The sequence below is a fragment of the Neodiprion pinetum genome, chromosome 3 (assembly GCF_021155775.2).
Source record: "Neodiprion pinetum isolate iyNeoPine1 chromosome 3, iyNeoPine1.2, whole genome shotgun sequence".
NCBI lineage: Eukaryota > Metazoa > Arthropoda > Insecta > Hymenoptera > Diprionidae > Neodiprion > Neodiprion pinetum.
The window spans coordinates 30,917,333-30,938,054 of record NC_060234.1 but is presented as its reverse complement, the minus strand read 5'-3'; the positions used below and the strand labels follow the sequence as shown (position 1 = coordinate 30,938,054).

Genomic DNA, 20,722 nt, shown 5'->3' with positions numbered 1-20,722 from the left:
TGAACATTTTACCTTCGGTATGAATCGATAGATAGCGCGGCACGCGGTCAGAGTAATCAAAAGGACGCGTTGCGATTGGCCGGCGGTGGTCACGTGGTGTAGTTTACGGGACGCACCAGCAGCGCCAAGCGCGTTTGGCGGGACGGCGATTAGACGGTGGCGTCCGTGGTCTGTGAGTCTATCTTGTAGTAGTGAACAGTGAAAGATCCCGTCGAACAATGGTGAGTATCCGCAAGTTTTCGGGGGAAATCTCGGCCATCCGTGGATGAAAGTGACACCGTCGTAAAGCCCGGTGCCTTGTGATTGTGCTGACAAAGTTTGGCGTTCGTATCTTGAAAATTAACCCTGATTTTCCTCTGTGAATAGGCTGGTGGTAAAGCGGGCAAGGACTCTGGGAAAGCGAAGGCAAAGGCCGTCTCCCGTTCGGCACGGGCTGGCTTGCAGGTGAGTTTACCATCCTCGCATTTATCGCCGGAGCTCGAAAATCGTACCGTTTCACGGCAGCAGCCTTCAGGTGTGCTGGGAAAATTTTAAATACAAAAATCATCGCGTATTGTTGAATATTTTTCAAGTCAAAAATTTGTCCGCTTCGATCTGTTTGATGTATTCGGATCAGTCGTCAGATGCTAGCTGGTAGAAGCGAACCGAAAACATTGACCCTCTCGGTATCGATGCGTAACGTCCATTATTATTTATTTATTTATTCGTTTCCCTGTTCCCCTTAGTTTCCCGTCGGAAGGATCCACAGGCACTTGAAAAACAGAACGACGAGCCATGGACGTGTCGGGGCTACGGCCGCGGTCTACAGCGCGGCTATTCTCGAGTACCTGACGGCTGAGGTGAGTTAAAATACGAGACGAAGGTGCCGTTGGTGACGCCGCTAACATGGCTGCCGTTTCCCGCCTTTACGACAAACTCGTAATTCCCCGTAAAAAAACAATAATTCTACGATAATATAATGGAATTACCAATCAGAGGATAAAAATTATGTTGAACTAAAGTTGACAGGTAATATTCGCAGTGTTTATACTCGTACTACATTTACGTTACAACGGTAACACATTCGGCACAGTGCAGCGGTCTCTTTCATGACGTAATTTAGGCGGGAAAGTGCATCATCACAATGGAAAAAGACCACTTGTCTTTTCGCCGCATTGTTATTTATTCATTTCATTGGCGTGATTACAACGTTGTTACTTGGTAGAACTGAACAGAACCTAACTTGCAAATTAACCTGAATCCATTTTCATTCCAACCTTTGTTGCTAAAAATTTACTTGTGTCTCTGAAATCCAAATTGGCCATTGCTTATTGACGGTAATAACGGACCGTAGGCTCATGGATAAAGACAAGAACTATCCAATCGTACGCATCCTTTGATTTTACATCAATTCCATTCCTTTATACACATATCGGTTACAGTTTCATTATTCCATCATTCTAGCAAGCAATTTAGTAGGAAATTTAAGGAATTAAAGGTAACAGAATTCGCATCTCAGTTGCATAATGTAAATATTTGTCATTTGAAATATATCAATGTTAGACATTATTAGAATACACTGTGGGATTCTCCTTGGTTCTCTTTAAGGATATTCGTTCGATAAACAATGCCACTGACAAATCTTGTTAATTCAGGTATTGGAGTTGGCGGGAAATGCGTCTAAAGATTTGAAGGTGAAACGTATTACCCCAAGACATCTACAGCTCGCCATTCGTGGTGACGAAGAGTTGGATAGTCTCATTAAGGCAACTATTGCAGGAGGAGGTAATTGCACTGTTTTCATTTTTAATGTCAACTCTGTGCATTGATTATCCTCTGAAAAGTATTCACAGCCAGCATGCGGAATACTTGGGCTAATCTCACAAAATTAATATCGAGATATTCACTGAAATAAGTAATGAGTGAGATTGTGAATCATCTTTCACATCCAACTCTTTTATTTTCCAGGTGTCATTCCACATATCCACAAATCGCTTATCGGCAAGAAGGGATCACAAAAACCAGCATAAATTAGTAACTAGCTTACACGTTTGAAAAGATAAAAAGATAAACACATAAAAATAAAAATTAACAGTGACTGTTGAGACAAAGTGTACCTACGTTACTATAATGATGGAGGGACTGGCGTGATATATATAAATAAAAAATATTGATATAATTTAATCTAGGTAATGAGACGAAGGAAGACGAAAGAATACTAAGCATGATGAGCAGGCAGATAGAGAAGAGAAATGATAGCAGCATTCGTTGGTTAGCGGGCGATGTGTTGTAGCATGGCTCGCTTGATATTGCAGCCATTTTTGTGTTTCTTCGACTTCAGAATATTTAATATAGAATAGCTTGACTTTATTTTTTACGTTTTGAATGAAACTAGTATTTGATCTTTCGTATTAATCACATCGTCTCCCTTAGTAATTGTTTAAAACTGTTCTATTTTTGTGCAAATGCAATTATCATTCGTTAATCTGAAGAAACGAAAGAATGTGTGTATTTTTAAACATATTATACTGCGAGGGTTACTTTCAGTAATGGAAATTAACACTTATGTCTTATGTAAACGTATCACATTGTAAGAAAGAGTGTGGGTTTAATGAAAAAATTATAATTTCCTCTTAGTTTTGTTATCTATTTCAGTAGTTGTATTAGTTATCGCTCTTTAAAAGTAATCTGAGCTTTATCTTGCTGAGGTATTTGAAAAAAATGCTTATCATACTTTGGAAAAAATGAATTTGTCTCCTGAGATAATTGCGACTAGGTCTGCCCGTACAATTTTTTGAAAAGTCGTCAGTACTGACGTTTATTACCGCACAACTGTAATTGCAAGGATAGGTTCAAAACTAAATGGACTGTTTCTATAAATATTGAAGATATGTCAATGTACATATTCTTTGGAACTGGTCGTGTAGTTTTCGTACGAACTTTATTGCAGAAAATATTTTCGATGCAATTACGTATACAAATTGGGTTGTCTCGACCATCTGATACAGGTGAAACAGTTGTTTGGAAAGATTTGAACCGAATATTTCTGCTGGTTCAGGCGGCTCTTCAATTTCTTAGCGGTGTCTTCTGGTTCTGTGATAGTAATCGTAAAACCTTGATCTCTCGTTTATCGTATCTATTTTAAAAGAGAGTTCATTCCGCCTGACTAAAGGTGTTACGTTTTTCACGAGAATCGATGGAAATTATGATTAAACAAAATTGTTATATATGTAATAGTTGGGAGATTGTATAGTTTATGCTTCTGAACCAGACAATTGCAGTGAAAAAATGATCATTCGGTTTAATTCTAATAAACGTGTAATGTGCATCAGAATGTTTCGCTGCATATCGTAAACACAGTGAAAATGCTGACGCGAATGCGCGTACTCGATTTCGAATTTTTCGAAATCGATAAGTACATGGTTAAATATTTTTGGCTTTGTCCTTACGATTTTATTTTAGTTGCGTACCGTAACTTAGCGTTATTTCCAATAATATTACACACAACACCAGCCATATGTAAAACATCCATTTTCACAATAAAAATAAATTTTACTATTACTTGCTAATTCATCTCGGTTGTGTTTAGAATGCGTGATGATAATTTACTGTAGTCAGATCTTCTCACCGCTCGTATGTATTTCCCTGTTGGAGGAAAATTGAATTTTCTTAGCCGCAATTTTAAATTGGCCATGATTGAAAAACTTGCCGAAAGCGCTTCTCCTGAATTTTGTTATGTATGGCAAATGCGAAAGTAATTAATGTGTTAAAAAACTTCAGGAAACTGAAATTTTTTTTGAAAGTGAAAGTTTTCTACAATCTACCGTTAACCACTTTGTATTCTAATCGTGACGCGTTATTTTGAATTCAATTCTCAGAGAATATTTTACTTTCTGCATGTTACATCTTCACCGCATACCTATGGTAGATTAGTGATTTGAAAATTATCTGGAGGCTGTTATATGCAGTTATTTCTCGCTCCGTAACTCTTATAAAATCAGAGAAGTTTCAAATTACAACTTTGTATCTATATCAGTTACGTGACTGGAAAAAACTAATCGCAAGTAAAATAGTGAAACATCTGTCTTAAAAAATTTGTGCAGTGTTCCAAAAAATGTAAGTCATGTGTGATACGCGCGTATATCCGCGCTTGTACGATGGCATCAAAACCCACCAGCGGCATTGTGCCGGACGTAAATGAACATGGTCGTAAATTGAATAGTGTATGCATCTATAGGTCAGTATTTCCGATAGCTTCGACATACGAAAATTGGAATTGATAACAGTTCGGAAACTGTCTAGCCGTTACCACACCAGTATCATGATGCGAAAGTCACATGCGTATGTAGTATCAAAATTCAGATTGGTCCCTGGAGATCGAACAAGTAGAACGTATGTAACGCGTGGAGCACTGTTAGTCTAATTAAATGCGAGTTGTGTGCTATGCCGAAATGCCAAGATGAATATATAATACAGAAGGCATCGCATGCTTGACGTATTTTTCATACACTGTTATTAACACCACCGTATACATACTTAATATAAGACTTTTATTATGTGTGTCGAGTCGTATGCTCATCTGTGAAATTCATCCTGCAAGAACTTTAGATCGATAGAAATTGAATTAAATTTTTGATACTATCTTGGTCGTGATTGCGTTTGCTGAATCAAATGCGTTTGATATCAAAGACAGGAGTAACCGATTCCTTGATTAATAACTGGCACGAGGAGTTTTCCAAGTCGAGTCGAATTATTGCTAATATGTCTTGATAGATTCGCGGGTCGCTGGCTGTTCTCTGACTACCCTGGCGAAAATAATTTCTTAGATTTTCTACGAATTTTCAGGGAAATTTGGACATTTCGTACAATTTTGTATAAAAAATGGTTTTCGTACGAAATTGTAAATATACACAGTTGGTCATAAAAACTTGTAGATGTTCATAAAAATTTGTATTTTTTCAGTAAAAAATGTACAAGATACAATTTTTAACGAAAATTAACAATTTTTCTCGAAAAACTATGCATGTTTATAATTTTGCACGAAATAATACGAAATATTCCAATTTCTGTAAAATTTCGTGGTAGCAGAAATTTTCACCAGGATAATCTAGACCTTTTAATTTCCGTTGAGAATTTCATCACGTCAAACAACAGTACACAAAAATGGTAATAAGACAAAATTTGTTCTTCAGAATTCGTCGAGTGTCATTTAGAGAATCTTAGTTTTCTTGTCGAGAGCGCGTCTCAAGTGTGTCAGAAAATCCGGTCTCTGGGGCTACGAGGATTGTAAGATATGTAGATACCGGTATGACCGCATGTGTACAGTTATCGGCGACATGGATTATTTTTAGTGTATGTCTCGTGATAATTGTAGCTTCGTCACTTGCTGCACAAACTCCAAATGTCGTATCATTTATAGTGGTGAAAATGTGATGTGAGAAAAATGTGTAAATTCTGCTGGTGTGATCAACATTTCGAGGTACTTATAAAATTATGAATAAGAATAACGGATAGAACGTGACTTTTGTCTAGTGAGTGTAGAAGCTGCTAAGAGACTTTGTTTGTACAGATGAAAGGCATACGATACAAGTATTTTCGTATATCGTATACACATAGCTTAGCTGGTGAACCAGCGATGATCCGAGGAAATATAGGCTTATACTGTCCTTAGATTAATTTACCAGCCAGTGTTGAGTAAAATTCGAAATTTTTATTTTTTATTCTAAAAATAAAGTGTGAAGCTTCATGAAGGATTACGCAAATGAACAGTAGCGGGCTGTTCGGCGCTGTGCTATTTGTCGTTTCGACGCACCTTTCGATAAAATTTTTTATAATTTTCCCACCAATCTGCTCTTTCTTTGAGTCCGCATGTGTATTATTATTATTCTGTTTCTACATTTTGTTCGCGATTATTTTGTTGAAACGAACTTTATTTTCGATTTTTATCCATTTACGGAATACAAATTGTGGGAGACGCGAAAGAGCGACACTGGAGACACGTCGTATCTTCACGGTAAAACAATGCTGATTACACATTAATATTCAGAATGTAATTTAAGCTGAAAAATCCGTAAAAAAAAACCTTGATTAACCGCCAAAAAATACGAGGCGGAACAACTGTTCACCGGTAAAAAAGGGATCGTCAATTGCTACATAAATCGCGAACGCGTTTGTTCGTTATCAACTGAAAAGCGCGCTGTGACCACGCGTTCGCTAATACCCCGAGCAAAAATCAATACGTAAAGATCTCCCGCGGGAAATACAGACAGAGATAATACAATCCCTGAACAGAGGAGGTAATATCTTTACTCGGTGTGATAAAACCCCCGTTGAACCTAATTCCTGCAATCCGCAAGACGATATTCTTGCATAAAACCACCGCAGGCTTCGCAAAAACAGTTGCATCACGCTCCTTCGCCTCGTGCCGCAGGTACGACAAACACGCTATTCCCGATTTCACGGCAGAAATAGAAGAAGGCGAAAAAGATGCGACGGCTTGGCGTCGGAAGGTTGGCGGGGTGGGGGGGAAGGCCGGAGGGGGGAGAAGCCTTTCCAATCCGACGGAGCGCAGCAGTTCGAGCCCTCACAGCTCGAGCGGTGCGCGCAGCTGCGAGGCTGCGTTCCCGGGCGTCCTAGTGTCTCCGTCTTCGTCTACGTTTCGCGACGTCGTTCATGGTCGTCCCTTCGAACCGGTTGATTTCGCGTTTGCCCACGGTGGCGTGAAGAACACTCCCCCGTCCGACTGACTCCACCTAGAGCGCAGTCGGCGTTTTGACAGGTTGTTTACAACCCTGCCTCTTTCTTTCTTCCCTTATCGCGCGATTCGCACGCCGCAAAGAGGAAGTACAAGTACGGTTGTCCAACTCACGTGACAAAACAGTTGAATCGTGAATTTAATTACCAGACAAACGCGAAGCACGAACATTGCACAGTGTCGCACACATGATTGATTGATTGATTGATTGATTGATTGTTTGTTCCTCGGTTTATCGTGAGAGTGGTTTATATTTAAATAAACGGAAAGTTTCGGGAGGGATTTGTGGTGGTTTATTCGTTCGTACGTACATCAAGGTTTAGAAAAAGTGTTGCAACAAAATAAATAAGTACATAAATAAAAGTGACGTTCAAACTTCCGGGCAACGATCCTGAGTCTACGTCATCTCGAGGTGAATGCAGTCATGTTACGTCGTCACGACTGAGCTTCAACTCCACCTTTCAAGTGCACCGGCAGTTTGTGCCATCCGCGAGCAGCAATGTGCGCTCAAACTCAACACGCGTGGTAAGTCTAAACAGCTTGTTCACATACGTCAGAGTTCACCCACCTAAGTGTCGCATTGTATCCACGTTACGTTTTTGGCATTCGCGTTCCCACGAGAGCTCTCGGAGGAATCCCGAGACGCTCGTTCTTTATTTTCACCGTTATGCACAGTACCCGAAGCAGTAGGCAGCGAGCGTCTTCTCGCATCTTCTCGACCGGTTTCATCGACTCGCAACAGCTCTGTTTTTTTCCATCAATCTCTTAACTCTTCCCACTTGTCGCATACCTGTGCATGTTTCCTCGCTACTTGGCGATGAATTCACCATATGTTCCGTTAATTGCAGCCTCTGCTATTTATTCTACATTGCAAGGGACGAAATCGAAGAACAAAAACAGAAATAAAAAGTAGCAATCTATCCAGACGCCGTTGAGAAACACATCGAGTATTGTATCGTCACGCGTCGCGCGGTCTTTTCGTACCTGGGGCATAACGTAACGCGGCATTTATATCCTCGAGATTTAATGGCCACTGCGAGGCTGTGAAAAAGGTTCGTAGTTGTACCAAGTACCAGATCACGGATAGATGCAGAGTTGCCGCCGCTTTATAATCTACCCACTCCGTACTTTCACCTCCGCGACGGAGGCTGACGTCTGGTAAGCGACCTTGTGGCGCAAATATCTCTCCGTCTACTCACAGCTATGATGATAACAATAATACCATTGCGACGATATTCGAATAATCGGAACGGTGCCGCGGTGCGGAGAATCAGCGACGATTATAAACGCTGATCGTACGAACCGTCCGAGACGAAGATCACGTCTAGGCGGTCAGGACGGCATGGCATAAGGAATCCTGCAGACCTCTCTGCAACGTTGTGTTATTCGTATTTTTACAGAGCAGGCCGTATGGAGTGATGTGTGATCCATCCACCCCGCGAAGGCGAACTGCCGATTTCTCCACGGCGGCGTACAATTCGCGATCAATGGGCCATACATGCCGAATGTATTATACGGGTTCAATCGGGAAGCGTACGTGCCCAATGGGCTAAACGGAGACTCGAGTGGTGCGGCTTATTGGTGCCCGCGAAACCAATGCTCGCGTGTTCTGACGTTATTTACGCGAATGAGGGTGAACGCGAGTGGATATAGATAGCTGTGTACGCCGAGGGATGGTGCAGGGTCGTTGTAATCTGATTACGGAGATTCTGGACGGCCTGCACGGGAGGGTAGAGGAGGAATTCTTCCCGTTGTTCGAGAGCTCGCTCAGCTCCTGCAACGTCTTGTTAAAATATTTTTCATGTCCTTATTCAGGGTTCGTACGCACAGGGAAAACCTGGAAAACTCGGGGAATTTCTTACTGCAGGGAAAAGTCAGGGAATTTCTAGTCTGACGTAGAAATAAACTCGTACTCATACAAAGTACTAGCGATCTGAAGAAAAAAAAAAAAAAAATCCTACTCAAAATTTTGTTTCTTTCGTCGACGCATCACTTCATACATTCTATGCATTTTACTCAATATTTACTAAACCTTTCGTTTTTTCCTTACGGAGAATCGCAGGCCGTTGTTTCTAAATTGATATTCATATAGTAAGTTAATTACTAGGTAATATTGAAGGTACTAGTATTAATATGTACGAAAATTTTCATTAACCAACGGCATGTCAGGGAATTTCAGGTTTCAAAAAAGCGTGCGATCACTGAATATTATTTTCTCTCATGTTCTCAACTCGCTCACGATATTTACGATTTTTCGACGTTCTGTTGTATCGAATCGAGGAGTTTACCTTCAGGCTCACAATCAGATAAAATGAGTTTCTGCCGATTCAACGGTATATATTATATTCTTCGAGCCCTCTCTGCTGTGTATCTTGCATAGATTTGTTTCTTCTTCTTCAAATTTTTCAACATTATTGAATATGGTTGTACACAAGAAATTTATTGCGAGTGATGTGATCGGCTGTTACTGTTGTGTACGAATTATATGGGTAGGTTTGTACTGTTCAGTTGACGACACCTATCATTTTTTGTTCTGATGATTTCTTTTTCCATATCTTTATTTTGTTGAATATGAAGGTTTCATACATGTATCAACGGAACTCGGTACAATTAATCTCACGGTAATATACAACTGTAAGTATATACAGTATATACGTTTGAAAATACATATAACTGCTGCAGAGCGAAGATGCAGGGATGAGTAATAAAGGTCAATCGTTCATATTTTTCCTCCAACGGAAGCACATGCCTGCGGTATCGTGTCGACGGTGATAATAATTCTTCTCTTTGTTTCATTCGTTTGTTTTATTTATATTTAGTAGAATTCCAAATCCTTTCTTTACGTCCACGTAATCCTTTCGAAGAGAATTGTCAATAAATTCGAATCAAGCAACGAACGGTTATACCGGGCGTTACATACAATACCGGTATACATAATGTAATTAAAAATAAGGTCGAATATTAAGGCACGGAGCCAGACCATCTTTCTTTGAAAATTCACGCTGAGGAGGGAAATTTTGCGTCGCTGAATGCGAACCTGCGTTCAAGAATTCCCGTATATGATGCTGGGTTCAAACGACGAAGATAATCTCCGCGACGTTGGTAGGTAGGCGTACCGTAAGACGAGCGCCTAGCAGTTAATTGATCGCGTTAATTAAATTGACTGAAATTAGTTCCGCGAGCGACGCGCCGAGCCCGATACAGTGCGCTGATAATGACGTGTACGGAAAGCATGCAGCTCGAGAGAGACGTCTGTCTATTCATATTGCGTATACGTCTACGTATAATACGCTGCAACGTTACTCAAAATGGCCGCGCTTAACTCACCTGTCGTTCCGTTACCTGGGTCATCGACCACTCGCACTTGGTCGTACCTGCCTGCCTTATACCTCGGCCACTTAACCGATACCTCCGGAGAACGTCACTTTACAAATTCATAAGTGCTCTCTGTTTCCCTTCAATCGTACTGGGTAAGCAATGGTCTGAAACACGTGGTGCGTCGCTGTTGTTGCAGTCCGACTGCCTCGACTTCAGGGTGCCCTCGATCGGCGAATTCGAGGCTTACGCGCACATCCCCAAATACCGACGTACACGTATCTCAAACGCGAAGAAGGGCTCAAGAGCTCCGTTCTACACCCAATTCTGAACAAAAACACTCCAATTCATTTTCATTTGACGCAGAAATAAAGAAATAGCGTAGATCCTAAGAAATCGCAACAGTAAATTCGTAGAATTCATACCGTTTCTTTATTTCTGCGTCAAATGAAAATGTGTTGGAGTGTTTTTGTTCAGAATTGGGTATAGAATGGGGCTGTTGAGATCTTTGTCGCATTTCAGATACGTAGACGTAGATATTTTGAGATATACACGTCAACGCGTCAACACCTCGAAATGGACCAGGGCTCTCCCTTAAACGTGTCTAGGCGTAACGTTCATTTCCGGCCGACTCTTCGCGCCTTTTATACTCTATCTCTACGAACTACATCGCTGGATGAATCGTCGTAGGTATCCGTCCGCAAGACCGAGCAGTCATACCACGGTTTTCCATCATCTTCTCAGAGTCTATCCAATAAGCCTTTCGCAAAGCTGTGAAACGTCGTAACAGTTCAATCCTCGGCTCTTTCCCCGAGGCGATGTAAATGCTTCTCATCTTATTGTTCTGGATTTTTATTTCACCGCGTTGTTATTATCATCTGGCCGTTAAATTTAGGATACAAAGCTCAATGTTGTACCCGAGGTTTTCACCGAAGGGGGATACAATGTTTTAGAGCTTTTGACAAAGCCCTTGTCACATTCATGATGATCCTATAAATTCCGGATTTGTTAGACTTGCGAAGGGAATTTAATTTTGGAACTGGTCGTATATATCACTAACAAAATAATGCTCAATCGAGGGTTGGTCGATGGTTTAATGAAGGAAATTGATGACAAATCGTATATGCAATATTTCGATGTATTATGTATTTATATATTATCCTTTGAACAGAAAATTACGTCAATTCCCATATTTCTTTTGATCAAAATTCTATATTCCCCGAACGCCTGTTCGACAGATATATTGCGTATATATTCGACAGCATATTGCGTATAAAAAAAAAAATTACCTTGCAGGTCTGAAAACTTGAAAGCTCGAAAAATGAAAAATCCTGTCATATTGTATCATTATTAATATCCCTTTTTCCTAGACACTTCACATTATATCTTGATAAGTTTTATTGCTGTTGGATACCGTGTTAAAATTTACATGTGAATTGCTCATGTTTTTCAAAAATGTTGAATAAAAATCGGGGTATAACCGGCTATACAAGTTATGAATGACAAGAAAGTAAAAATAATGGAATTTTCAACCAGAAACATTTTTTTTTTTTTTACCGTCGATCGCTCATGAAACAATTTCTTGCGTGTCTTGATGTGTGTTACAAAGCTGCATTCCTCGGGAATTTTGAAGTACCTTGAAACACGCATGGGTGATGTGTCGACTCAGAATGAAGTCATCTTTACGTCACGCAGGATGGATTCTCCGTATGAAGTTTAAATTTATCCGACATTGGATGTAGGTAGAAACGTTGGCAACAAAATCTCATTTGCACCACTATTATACGCGTATGTTGAACATCGTTTTGCAAAATCGTTGCAAGGCTCGTGTGATTAATGATACAATGGTAATCTACGGGATGTACTAATTAAATTGTTATTGCGGCGGTTGAAAATTTGAAAATCAATCGCTATTTTATCGGCGGGAAAAAGGTAAACTGCAATGCCAACTTGGCTTGAAAATTTGTTGAAATTTTCAACGATAAACATATTTTTCGCTAATTGATAAAGGTGGTGCAGTCTGCTTTTTGTTGTAACTATACAGCGCCGCATGAATAGAATCTCATATACAAGCGCGAACAGTTCGCGCGCCTTGCGTTAATTAACGCGTTGTTTAATTACAAGAACTATGTAACCCGTTCCGTGTGTACAAATAGATTATATACGTATATAATATTACTACTGTGCGTGTCGTATAGTTGGAGCACCTAATTTATACTATATAGCGCAATAATTGGTATCATCCTATTAATGGAATACATACTTTTTTGACACCGGAAGGAAATACCCACTTGGTTACGATTGCAAATTACGACATCCTTCGAAAGAGTGTTTTTTTTTTTTTTTTTGTTTTATTGGCATTGTACTATCAACATTTTTTCACGGATTGGTCAACAAAGTATTTTCGGTTGAGATGGCAAAAGTTAGAGGACACTTTCCGATGAATATTTCAGTCTGCTACAACTAATCGAATGCTAGTTTAACGGTTTATCTAACAACACTTCCATGTATTGATTTAGTGAGGAAATTTTTCTCAACTAGCAACAACGACAACGAAACAAGAACGTTTCCGAGTATACTTAGCCATCGGAAAAGTGAAAGTATCAAGAAAAAAATACTCGTTTACCGCGAGTATCCGTATGTATTATTTTGATTTTTATTAGTCCTCCAGTTTGAAAAATATAGTATTATTGATAAAGTACCGCCAGAAGAAAGTCTGTCGTTTAAATGAAGTTTAACGGTTTTTTTTTTTGTATACAAGTGTTTCTGATTATCACTATAATCGATGCCAAAGTTATTAATGTTACAAAAAGTACTTCTTTCCTCATCAAATTCATTCGCGTAAAATTCAACATTTTTTTTTTTTGCTCTTTTAATCATGTTTAACTCAACACCTCAGTATTTACTTACAAGCAGGTTATTCAGTCATACAGTAATTTCTCTGGTGGCAACAGTAAAAATTTAACCTAGCAGTTATCAGGTACCTACAACGTTTGAAAACGGTCAAAGCTAGACGTTTGTCTCTGACTCGGCCCAAGTAACGGCACTCGTTGCCATACCTGGTTGTAATATTGCATGACGTAGACAGTGTGCCGTAACAACGAGGCGACTTATACGTGTCGTGGTGGAATTTGTAGTCGTGACTGAAAAACCTAACAACAACAACAACATTGATAATAATCAACGGACATTTTTTCACAGCTTCGCGTGGCTCCTCTATGTTGTAACTTTCTTTTTGTACCTTCTAATACCTGGTGTGCCGTTAATTAGCGTGCGTATTATGTCGTCGTATTTTCACTCCGAAAGGTGTGAAAAGAAGAATACAACATATACCTATTGCCTAGTGTATGTTTTTTAAATATGTTATCCGGCCATTCATGAGCATTCGCCATGGACCGTGCAGTCGTTGCAGGTTTTTCGTTGAACAGAAGTTAATATTTATCGCTCAATCATAATCAGTTTCAAGGTACCTGTGACGATTTTTTTTTTTAACAATGCAAAACAATCATATTTTGGAAAAAAAGTCTGTTCCAAGCATTCTTAGTTTCATTTCTATATGTACGATTCGTGTGTACAGCAAATTGTGGTTTATATTGCATACGTACATTTCGTTGCCAGTAAAATTGCAAATCAGTACGATTTGGTGCAGATATAAGATAAACTCTTGTTTGACGCATCGCAGTGTTTCAACAAATTTCGTCGAATTTTGTCTGTTCATGCACGATCCTGTTTTTTTTTTTTTTTTTTTGGTTTGGAAACTATTAAAAATGTGGCCAACATGAGACAATAAATATCTTCGAAATGGACAACCAAAGAATCATGAAAACGTTTAACGATCATTTCAAATGCGAGTAAAAAAAATTGAGATATCGAATTCACGAAGATACTTCACAGCGGTGTCACTGATCCGACCCGTTATTAATTTTCTTTCGGCACGACACCGACGATGACGACGACGAGTCGGGAATTCCTTGGGATTCTCCGGGAGAGATGGAGCGGTTGCGTTGCCCTTTACATGCCGGAGACTGTATTCAACAACGAACTTACGGAGCTTCAGGACTCATTCAAGTCAGAGATTGATGGCTCCGTAATGGTTCTCTCACCACTTCCCGTTTCCCTCTTTCTGTTAACCCAGCGGCGTCCGAAATCCTTTAAGTTCTGTGCCATCCTGTCCGGACGAAATACGAACTTCGGTACTGGCTAAATACTTTGTACACGGTAAAGTTCAAACTCCGATTAAGCAAATGTAAATAAATACATATTTCAGGCCATGTGTGAATTAACGCGCAGTTGTCATTTAATACTCAAATTTGAGAGGTTGTTGCTGATCTGTCAATTAGTGATAATACCCCTCCCCCAAATTTTCAAAATTTAATGGAAAATTAAAACGAGACTTAAGCCAGCAGCAGCCAAACGTTCTAATGTTCTTTGGAATAAGGTAGTGAAGTCCGAAAATCAGGATGTTGTAAAATACCTTCAAGTCGTAATGCTTTTATAGAATTACGAGGACGAAACTGCGTGTGAAAGTGAAAGTACGTTTTTCGATTTCCAAAAAGTTTAACACGTTTGGCTGCTAACTCTGGTTGCTAGTTTCAGCTTCGGAAATTAAATATAGTACATTACACAAGAATTAATTTTTTTGTCGTTGTCGTGTATATGAAGATGATATTTAGAAGGAATATAAGTATCCGACGGTGGTATAAAGGAAAAAAGGAAATTACCCACTCACATTTTTATGCATAATATAATTAGCAGCATACTCGACTTTAGTGATTTTGAACGTCGTGACTCAACTGGGAGGGAGATTTGTGACAGATGTAAAACGCGGTGAGAGCCGGATCCGTGAGGATGAGTGGAAAGGAGGTAGATAGAGCGAACGCGAGTCCTGAGCGAAACGGGAAACCCGTTAATTGGGAGTAATTTCTGGGGTAAAATAATACACGAGCTAATTGCGTAACGCGAAAACCAGGTCGACCGGTTCCACCAGTGTATATGCCTAGTGCCTGCCTTCACTTATTCTTGGCAGTAAACTCTCGGCTCGTAGTCGTGTCTGGTGCCCTTCTGCTGCAGGGGTGCATCGGGCGTAAAGTGGATATCCATTGTTCCGTATACGGCGATTACGTCCCATCGACCTAATAATATATAATTCTTATTTCCGATAGGGTGAATTTCTCCGCAAACTCAATTCAGGGGGATTATTGCATTTCAGATTCGTTGAATTACGTCTCCATTTTATATACTTTATCGGATTTTCACTGCAGGTTTACATGATATTTCTTTCTTTTCTTACTTTTATAAGTACTTATATGTATACTCATCCTTTGAGATTGTTGTATTGTTTTTATCAAGTTTTATTTCGCAATCAAAATTCTCGATTCCATTTCGTCGCTTCATCGTATTGTGCTTTATTCGCCAAGCTTATAAGATCGGCTTTCTATTATGTGAAATGAGTTTTTAATTGTTTAAAACGGAGTAACAAGAGATGGGCATGTTTCTTGTTGTTTTTTTTTTTTTTTTTTTTTTTATATCTTCAAATCGCGATCAATCAGATTTTGGATAAAAAAGAGAAAAATATTCAGTGAGTCATGTTAAGAAATGAATTTGAAGTTCAATACTTATTACCTATCCTTTTTTTTTTTCTTCCGAATGAGACACGCCTTTCACTTTCTCTTATCCGCAGTACCTACATTAGTTTGACATAGTATCTAATGAGGCTATTAAAAGATAATTACTTATGTAGGTAGCCATTCCCGAAGTTACGCTACAACCGAATTAGGGTCTGATCTGCGACAGTAATTGATATTTGCAAACACTTTGACACCTAGGATGATTTGATTACTAGGTCTGTTTTAATTTAAATAATCAATTTTTGCTTGCATCCAAAAACGTCATTATTACGATTTGGTTATTTTCTCTCTTTTGCTACCCACATTTCACCATTGGTTCAGAAAAAAAATCAATATTTATGTATTAGCTGGGGTAAAATGCGATAAAACTCCGATCACATGTAGTTAATTAGCCGTAAGTCTCCGCTATTCATTTGGAATGTTTAAAAGCACATTCAAATTGCAATAAATTCAATAAAATCGATGAAATTTCACCTTGTGGGTATAATATTTGAGTCGCATGTATACGCAGTACATACTGTTATGAAATGTTTCATGTGCCATGAAACGGAGGGGATTAATGATTTTGTGGCCTTGGAGATGCCACATAAACGGGGAATGAAAATCGTTTTCATCCTACACGCAACACTGCAATCGATTGAACGGCGTTCGAATTACGTTTGAAACTCATGCTCATTGCATATTTTATTCTTACGGAGTTACTTAAGGTCCTTTGTTGACATTTTACCTTCAGTAATTTTTCAAAGAGTAGATTTATCATAAAATGATAGGAGAACTTAGTAGTAGAGCGTTGAATTCCCTATAACAATACGTTCTCGTCTTATCAGTACACTAATGCGTTGACAAGTTATAACATTCCACAGTTTCAAAAACATTTTTCCCATGCTATTTATACGTTCAGCTCGTAGGATCGTCAATAATTACAAATTGCCTGAAGATGATTGGCCGTAGCCGATCGAAACGTCGCAACCATTTAAATAATTAATAAAAATATATTTTACCATGACCAACTTCGACGAATCATTTTTAATATATGTATATGTACTTGTGAAACACATTTTCCAATTGAACCATTCGGTCGGTTGAAACCGTAATGCGTTTTTTAAATTGGCACATCCCGTGCACATGTATATATACATTATTTTTTCTCAATCCTTAATCAACCGAAATCGTCGAGCATTAAGTTTACCGCAGTATCTTGATCAGAAGTAAAACATCCGCGTCATGGTTGCGGTCTTCATCGGTCACCAGGGCCAACTTTACGAGCCGTAAAGTGTCGCGAAGGAGTGGAGTTGAAGTTAAATTAGGGTGTCGGTACCACAAGCCATTTGTAAGCTCGTAGACATCCGAGGAGCTGGAGCCTGACTCTGGAGGCTGAAATGGTATCACCTTCAACGTATATACGCGTGCAATTAAGTCCCACTTGAGCACCCTGAATTTCTACGAACCTACGAATATGCCCACACATACGAGGACTTTACACGTGTAAGACGCGTGCATGCATGTGCCACTCGAGAGGAGGTTCAGCAGGTTGAACCTGGACGACGGTCCTTAGAGGACGCGTAACCTTCCGCCTTCTCGAATGGAAATCGGCTTACGGCGGTCCCTGTAGGATCGATGTTGGCGTTCAGCAAATACTTGGTCGACCCGTCGGTGGCGGCTTGGGACTTCCGACATTTCCCGCCGCCCAAAACTCCACCTTAGAAGTGTTGGGACGAAAAGTTGCGATTTAAGCCGTGCCGAAACCGTTTCCTCATCCATGCTAGTACAACGTAGTATGCGATTGCAGAGTCGAGCGCTTGTGTATAACGATTTCCGAATTCTGACTCTTAATTATTTTAAATTTCATTTGCCGAAAGTCCGTTTGGCGAAATACCCACTTTTAATGTAACTGCCGTGATCACGTTAACAGTAAGAGTCTGATTCGAGTAGGGCCTTAGAGTTTCGATCACATTGAAGTTAGGAACGTTATCGTAACGATTCCTGCCGAAGAAAAGCTGTTACTTTGCGATTTTGGAATTGTCTGAAATTCATTAAATCTTAATATAACAAACCACACTCATATTTCAAAAACTTAGTTCCTTTAAACTCATCGCAAAATAAGAAAGATAGTGATTTTTTCCCAATGTTTCGCTACGATAACGTCACTAACTCAAACCTCATAAGTTTCGCGGGTACAGGTTTACCTTATACCTACCTTGCTCCGAAGAACGCAGACGTTGTCCGAAATTATCACGTACGCAGTACCCGCAGCGACCGAGAGAAATACAGAGTTGAAACGGTAGGTTTTCACCCCGAAGCGAGAGGGCGAGAATTAATGAGTAAAGAATCACTTAACAACGTCATCAGACTTGCCCCTGGGTGACTAATTACCCTTCTTAGCTTCGCGCTCTCCTCCGCAACGTCCAAATAACAACCTGCAGAGCTGTGTAATTTGCACTCACCCGCCCGTACGTATATATATGTATAATATATATATATATATATATATATATATATATATATAATATATAGATATATGCGTTGAACGAACGAAATACAAGATTCTGCACATCCTCGGCGGCAGGAGGCTACCCTCGAGCGTTGCAGTGTCTCGTAAAATTGCGTACAGTCTACGTGCAGAGAATCTTGAATCGATACATCCACCTTGCGCAAAAATGACTCGAGATCTTGGTTACGCGTCTCTATAAGGTGGGCTTTATGTACCCCCTGCAAATCCTCCAAGACTCGATACCGAAGCTGATATACGCGTGAAGCGTGTGGTTCGAGATTAACGTGCATGAACGCCTCACGCGCAGATCATATAGCGCGGAATACCCGGATATTTCAGTAAATTTTTACGTTATGCCGCTCCGCATACGTCGTCGATATATCTATCCGATTCATTCGAATATAATTTGACTGGCTGATGATAATAAGATTTTCTAACATTTGAGAAATTGGTTTTCCGTACAAAATTATAAACTTGGCTCGTGCACTTTTGCTTCTCGATTTACTATCTTATTATACATATACACACGCGATACGGTGTCCAACGAGGAGGCGTTGAACCGTTCAGATATATTACGGGATATTGGCAAGGAACCGGTAATAGAGGGCTCGGCCAACTTCGACGGTCAATATCTGACCGGTAAATGCATTTCACGCTTTGTGGAACAGAAGAAAGCAAAGGGGAATTTCTCTTTGTCCGTCATAAATGTACCTATATCTGTAATAGACACTTTTCCTCGCTACTGATGCAGCAGCTCGAGACCATCTAGACTGGACTAGTTTGCGTAATCGAATTTGATTTACGACTCCTTCATACTCCCGTGAGATTCATCCGTGGTGGTTATCAGGATTCTCTGTACCGCGCTGGCTGGTGCAGCCTGCATGAAAGTGAAGTACACGATCTAGTGAACGTTATTACTTGAGAGACGGTATAAGAGAAGTACGAGGCTGAACGGGGTACCATTGTGTTTAATTCTTTCCTCTCACGTCTCGGCTTCAACCGCCTTATATTCGACGATGCTGTATATGTATATACTCTTCTCGCAACGTCTTGCTTTCTCTTTTTTCCATTCCCCCTCCAATTGTCTTTTCTCTCCTAATTATTTCCCGCGCCCTGTTATTGCCATAGGAAAGGATTCATCGTACACCTCTCGTCCGGGAGATCTTTAACTTTCAGGCAAACGCGACTCGCGATTGCTAAGATTGAATTGCCTCGGTGATAGAATAAGAGCAAGAAACGAATCGACGAAAGTGAACAGAAATTTACAAATTGCAATTTTTCTTCGAATATTTGACAACTCTCTGCAGAGTAATGTTATTTTTTTTTTTTTTGATTGCATGCTTGTTTTTTTTTTTCTTCTTCTTTTAAACTAAAAAACATGAAACATTTTCGAGTAGTCTCGAACACTCGTTTCGACATCTGTTGTCAAAGATGAGCGTTTGTAACGCTATGACTATGCAAAAATGATATTTTATCCGCGTTTCTGAAAGTCAAAGTTTAACCAACCTCCATATCTTGCGTTTTCTTGTATATTACTCCATACTCCGTGCATCCACTTCATAAAACTCTGTCTACAATTACACGAAGTACGTATCGTGAAATAAAATATACGTCGACGCACCTTGAACCTGTGTACTGGGTATGCGTAGTAACGTGCAGGAAACGGTGGGTAAACGCATAAAACCATGTTCATTATTCCATGGAAAATGTGGTTGTAGTCCCCATCTGCGGTCCCTCGTCGAGTAGATCCCTCCCTCCCCCTCGGCGCTCACCCCCTTGCCACTCTCTTCGCTCTTTGCTTTTCGCCTGAATGCAAACGTTTGTTGTACCTACCTGAATACGTACTCGCATACCTACGTATGTACGTATGTATAGAAATGCAATATCGTGTATACCTGTATTACGCAACGTGTTCAGAATCTATGCATATACATACAGAGGGGAAGAGTCAAGGCTTAGGTCCTAAACAAACCAGCCTAGGTTGAATTTCATTACAGCGATCACCCCCACTAAGCTGTAGGGGAGACGGGTCCTAGTTATCACAAGGTCCATATCTATGCATGCCGCCAGATATCGGAACGATTGAACTTGTAGTTCAATGTTTGAAACAAACGAATGTTGCTAATTAGATTATCGCATCATAGGCGACCTCGCAGTCATTGAAAAGCCGAAATTGAACCTGATAACTAATTATTTATTCTTAATATGTAACTGGGAATCTGAGAATTTTCACTTGTGTTTTAAAGTTTCAGAGTATATCCGGGAAAAGTAAAGAACCGGTGATATTTTTCCAGACTTTTTATAACTATAGTCGTACTTTCACTTTGTTGTTGGATAAAACAATGATTGTTCCCAGTTTAATAAGAAATGGAATAACTCGTTCGGAATACCATATAAAGTGTTTGTACCTAATAGGGGTTTTTATTTGTTTGGGCGCCAGTTTTTTCTCTCGACGACGATGCGCCGTTTGGTCGTCAATTGTAATTCGGGTCGGTTGTTTTCTGTGAAAGTTGTATCCCTGCGGAAGAGTTTTTATTTTATCATCGAACGAGGAGG

The 20,722-nt window shown here is 39.8% G+C and overlaps 2 protein-coding genes and 1 long non-coding RNA gene across 5 annotated transcripts in view; 2 read left to right on the top strand and 1 right to left on the bottom strand.

Annotated features, from left to right (window-relative positions):
- Positions 1 to 112: 112 nt before the first annotated feature.
- On the top strand, positions 113 to 3,540 carry His2Av (Histone H2A variant). 2 transcript variants are annotated; one of them, XM_046618007.2, is made up of 6 exons: positions 113 to 221; positions 367 to 444; positions 726 to 839; positions 1,635 to 1,764; positions 1,948 to 2,013; positions 2,169 to 3,540. In XM_046618007.2, the coding sequence occupies exons 1-5, from the start codon at positions 219 to 221 to the stop codon at positions 2,007 to 2,009; spliced, it is 387 nt and encodes a 128-aa protein (XP_046473963.1). In that variant the 5' UTR covers positions 113 to 218; the 3' UTR covers positions 2,010 to 2,013; positions 2,169 to 3,540. The 2 variants fall into 2 exon arrangements, with proteins under 2 accessions (XP_046473963.1, XP_046473962.1); XM_046618006.2 differs by having other exon boundaries at positions 1,948 to 3,540.
- A 3,032-nt stretch (positions 3,541 to 6,572) lies between these two features.
- Cad87A (cadherin 87A) overlaps positions 6,573 to 20,722 on the top strand; it is a 164,017-nt gene continuing 149,867 nt past the window's right edge. For both annotated transcript variants that reach the window (XM_069134500.1, XM_046615558.2), the window contains exon 1: positions 6,573 to 7,258. In XM_069134500.1, coding sequence (XP_068990601.1) covers positions 7,233 to 7,258 — 26 coding nt within the window. In that variant the 5' untranslated portion in view covers positions 6,573 to 7,232. The remainder of the gene's footprint in view (positions 7,259 to 20,722) is intronic.
- On the bottom strand, positions 16,735 to 18,099 carry LOC124213862 (uncharacterized). The gene is made up of 3 exons (XR_006882005.2): positions 17,873 to 18,099; positions 17,124 to 17,374; positions 16,735 to 17,049 (listed from the first exon to the last, which is right to left on the bottom strand). It is a non-coding gene; the product is annotated as an uncharacterized lncRNA (long non-coding RNA).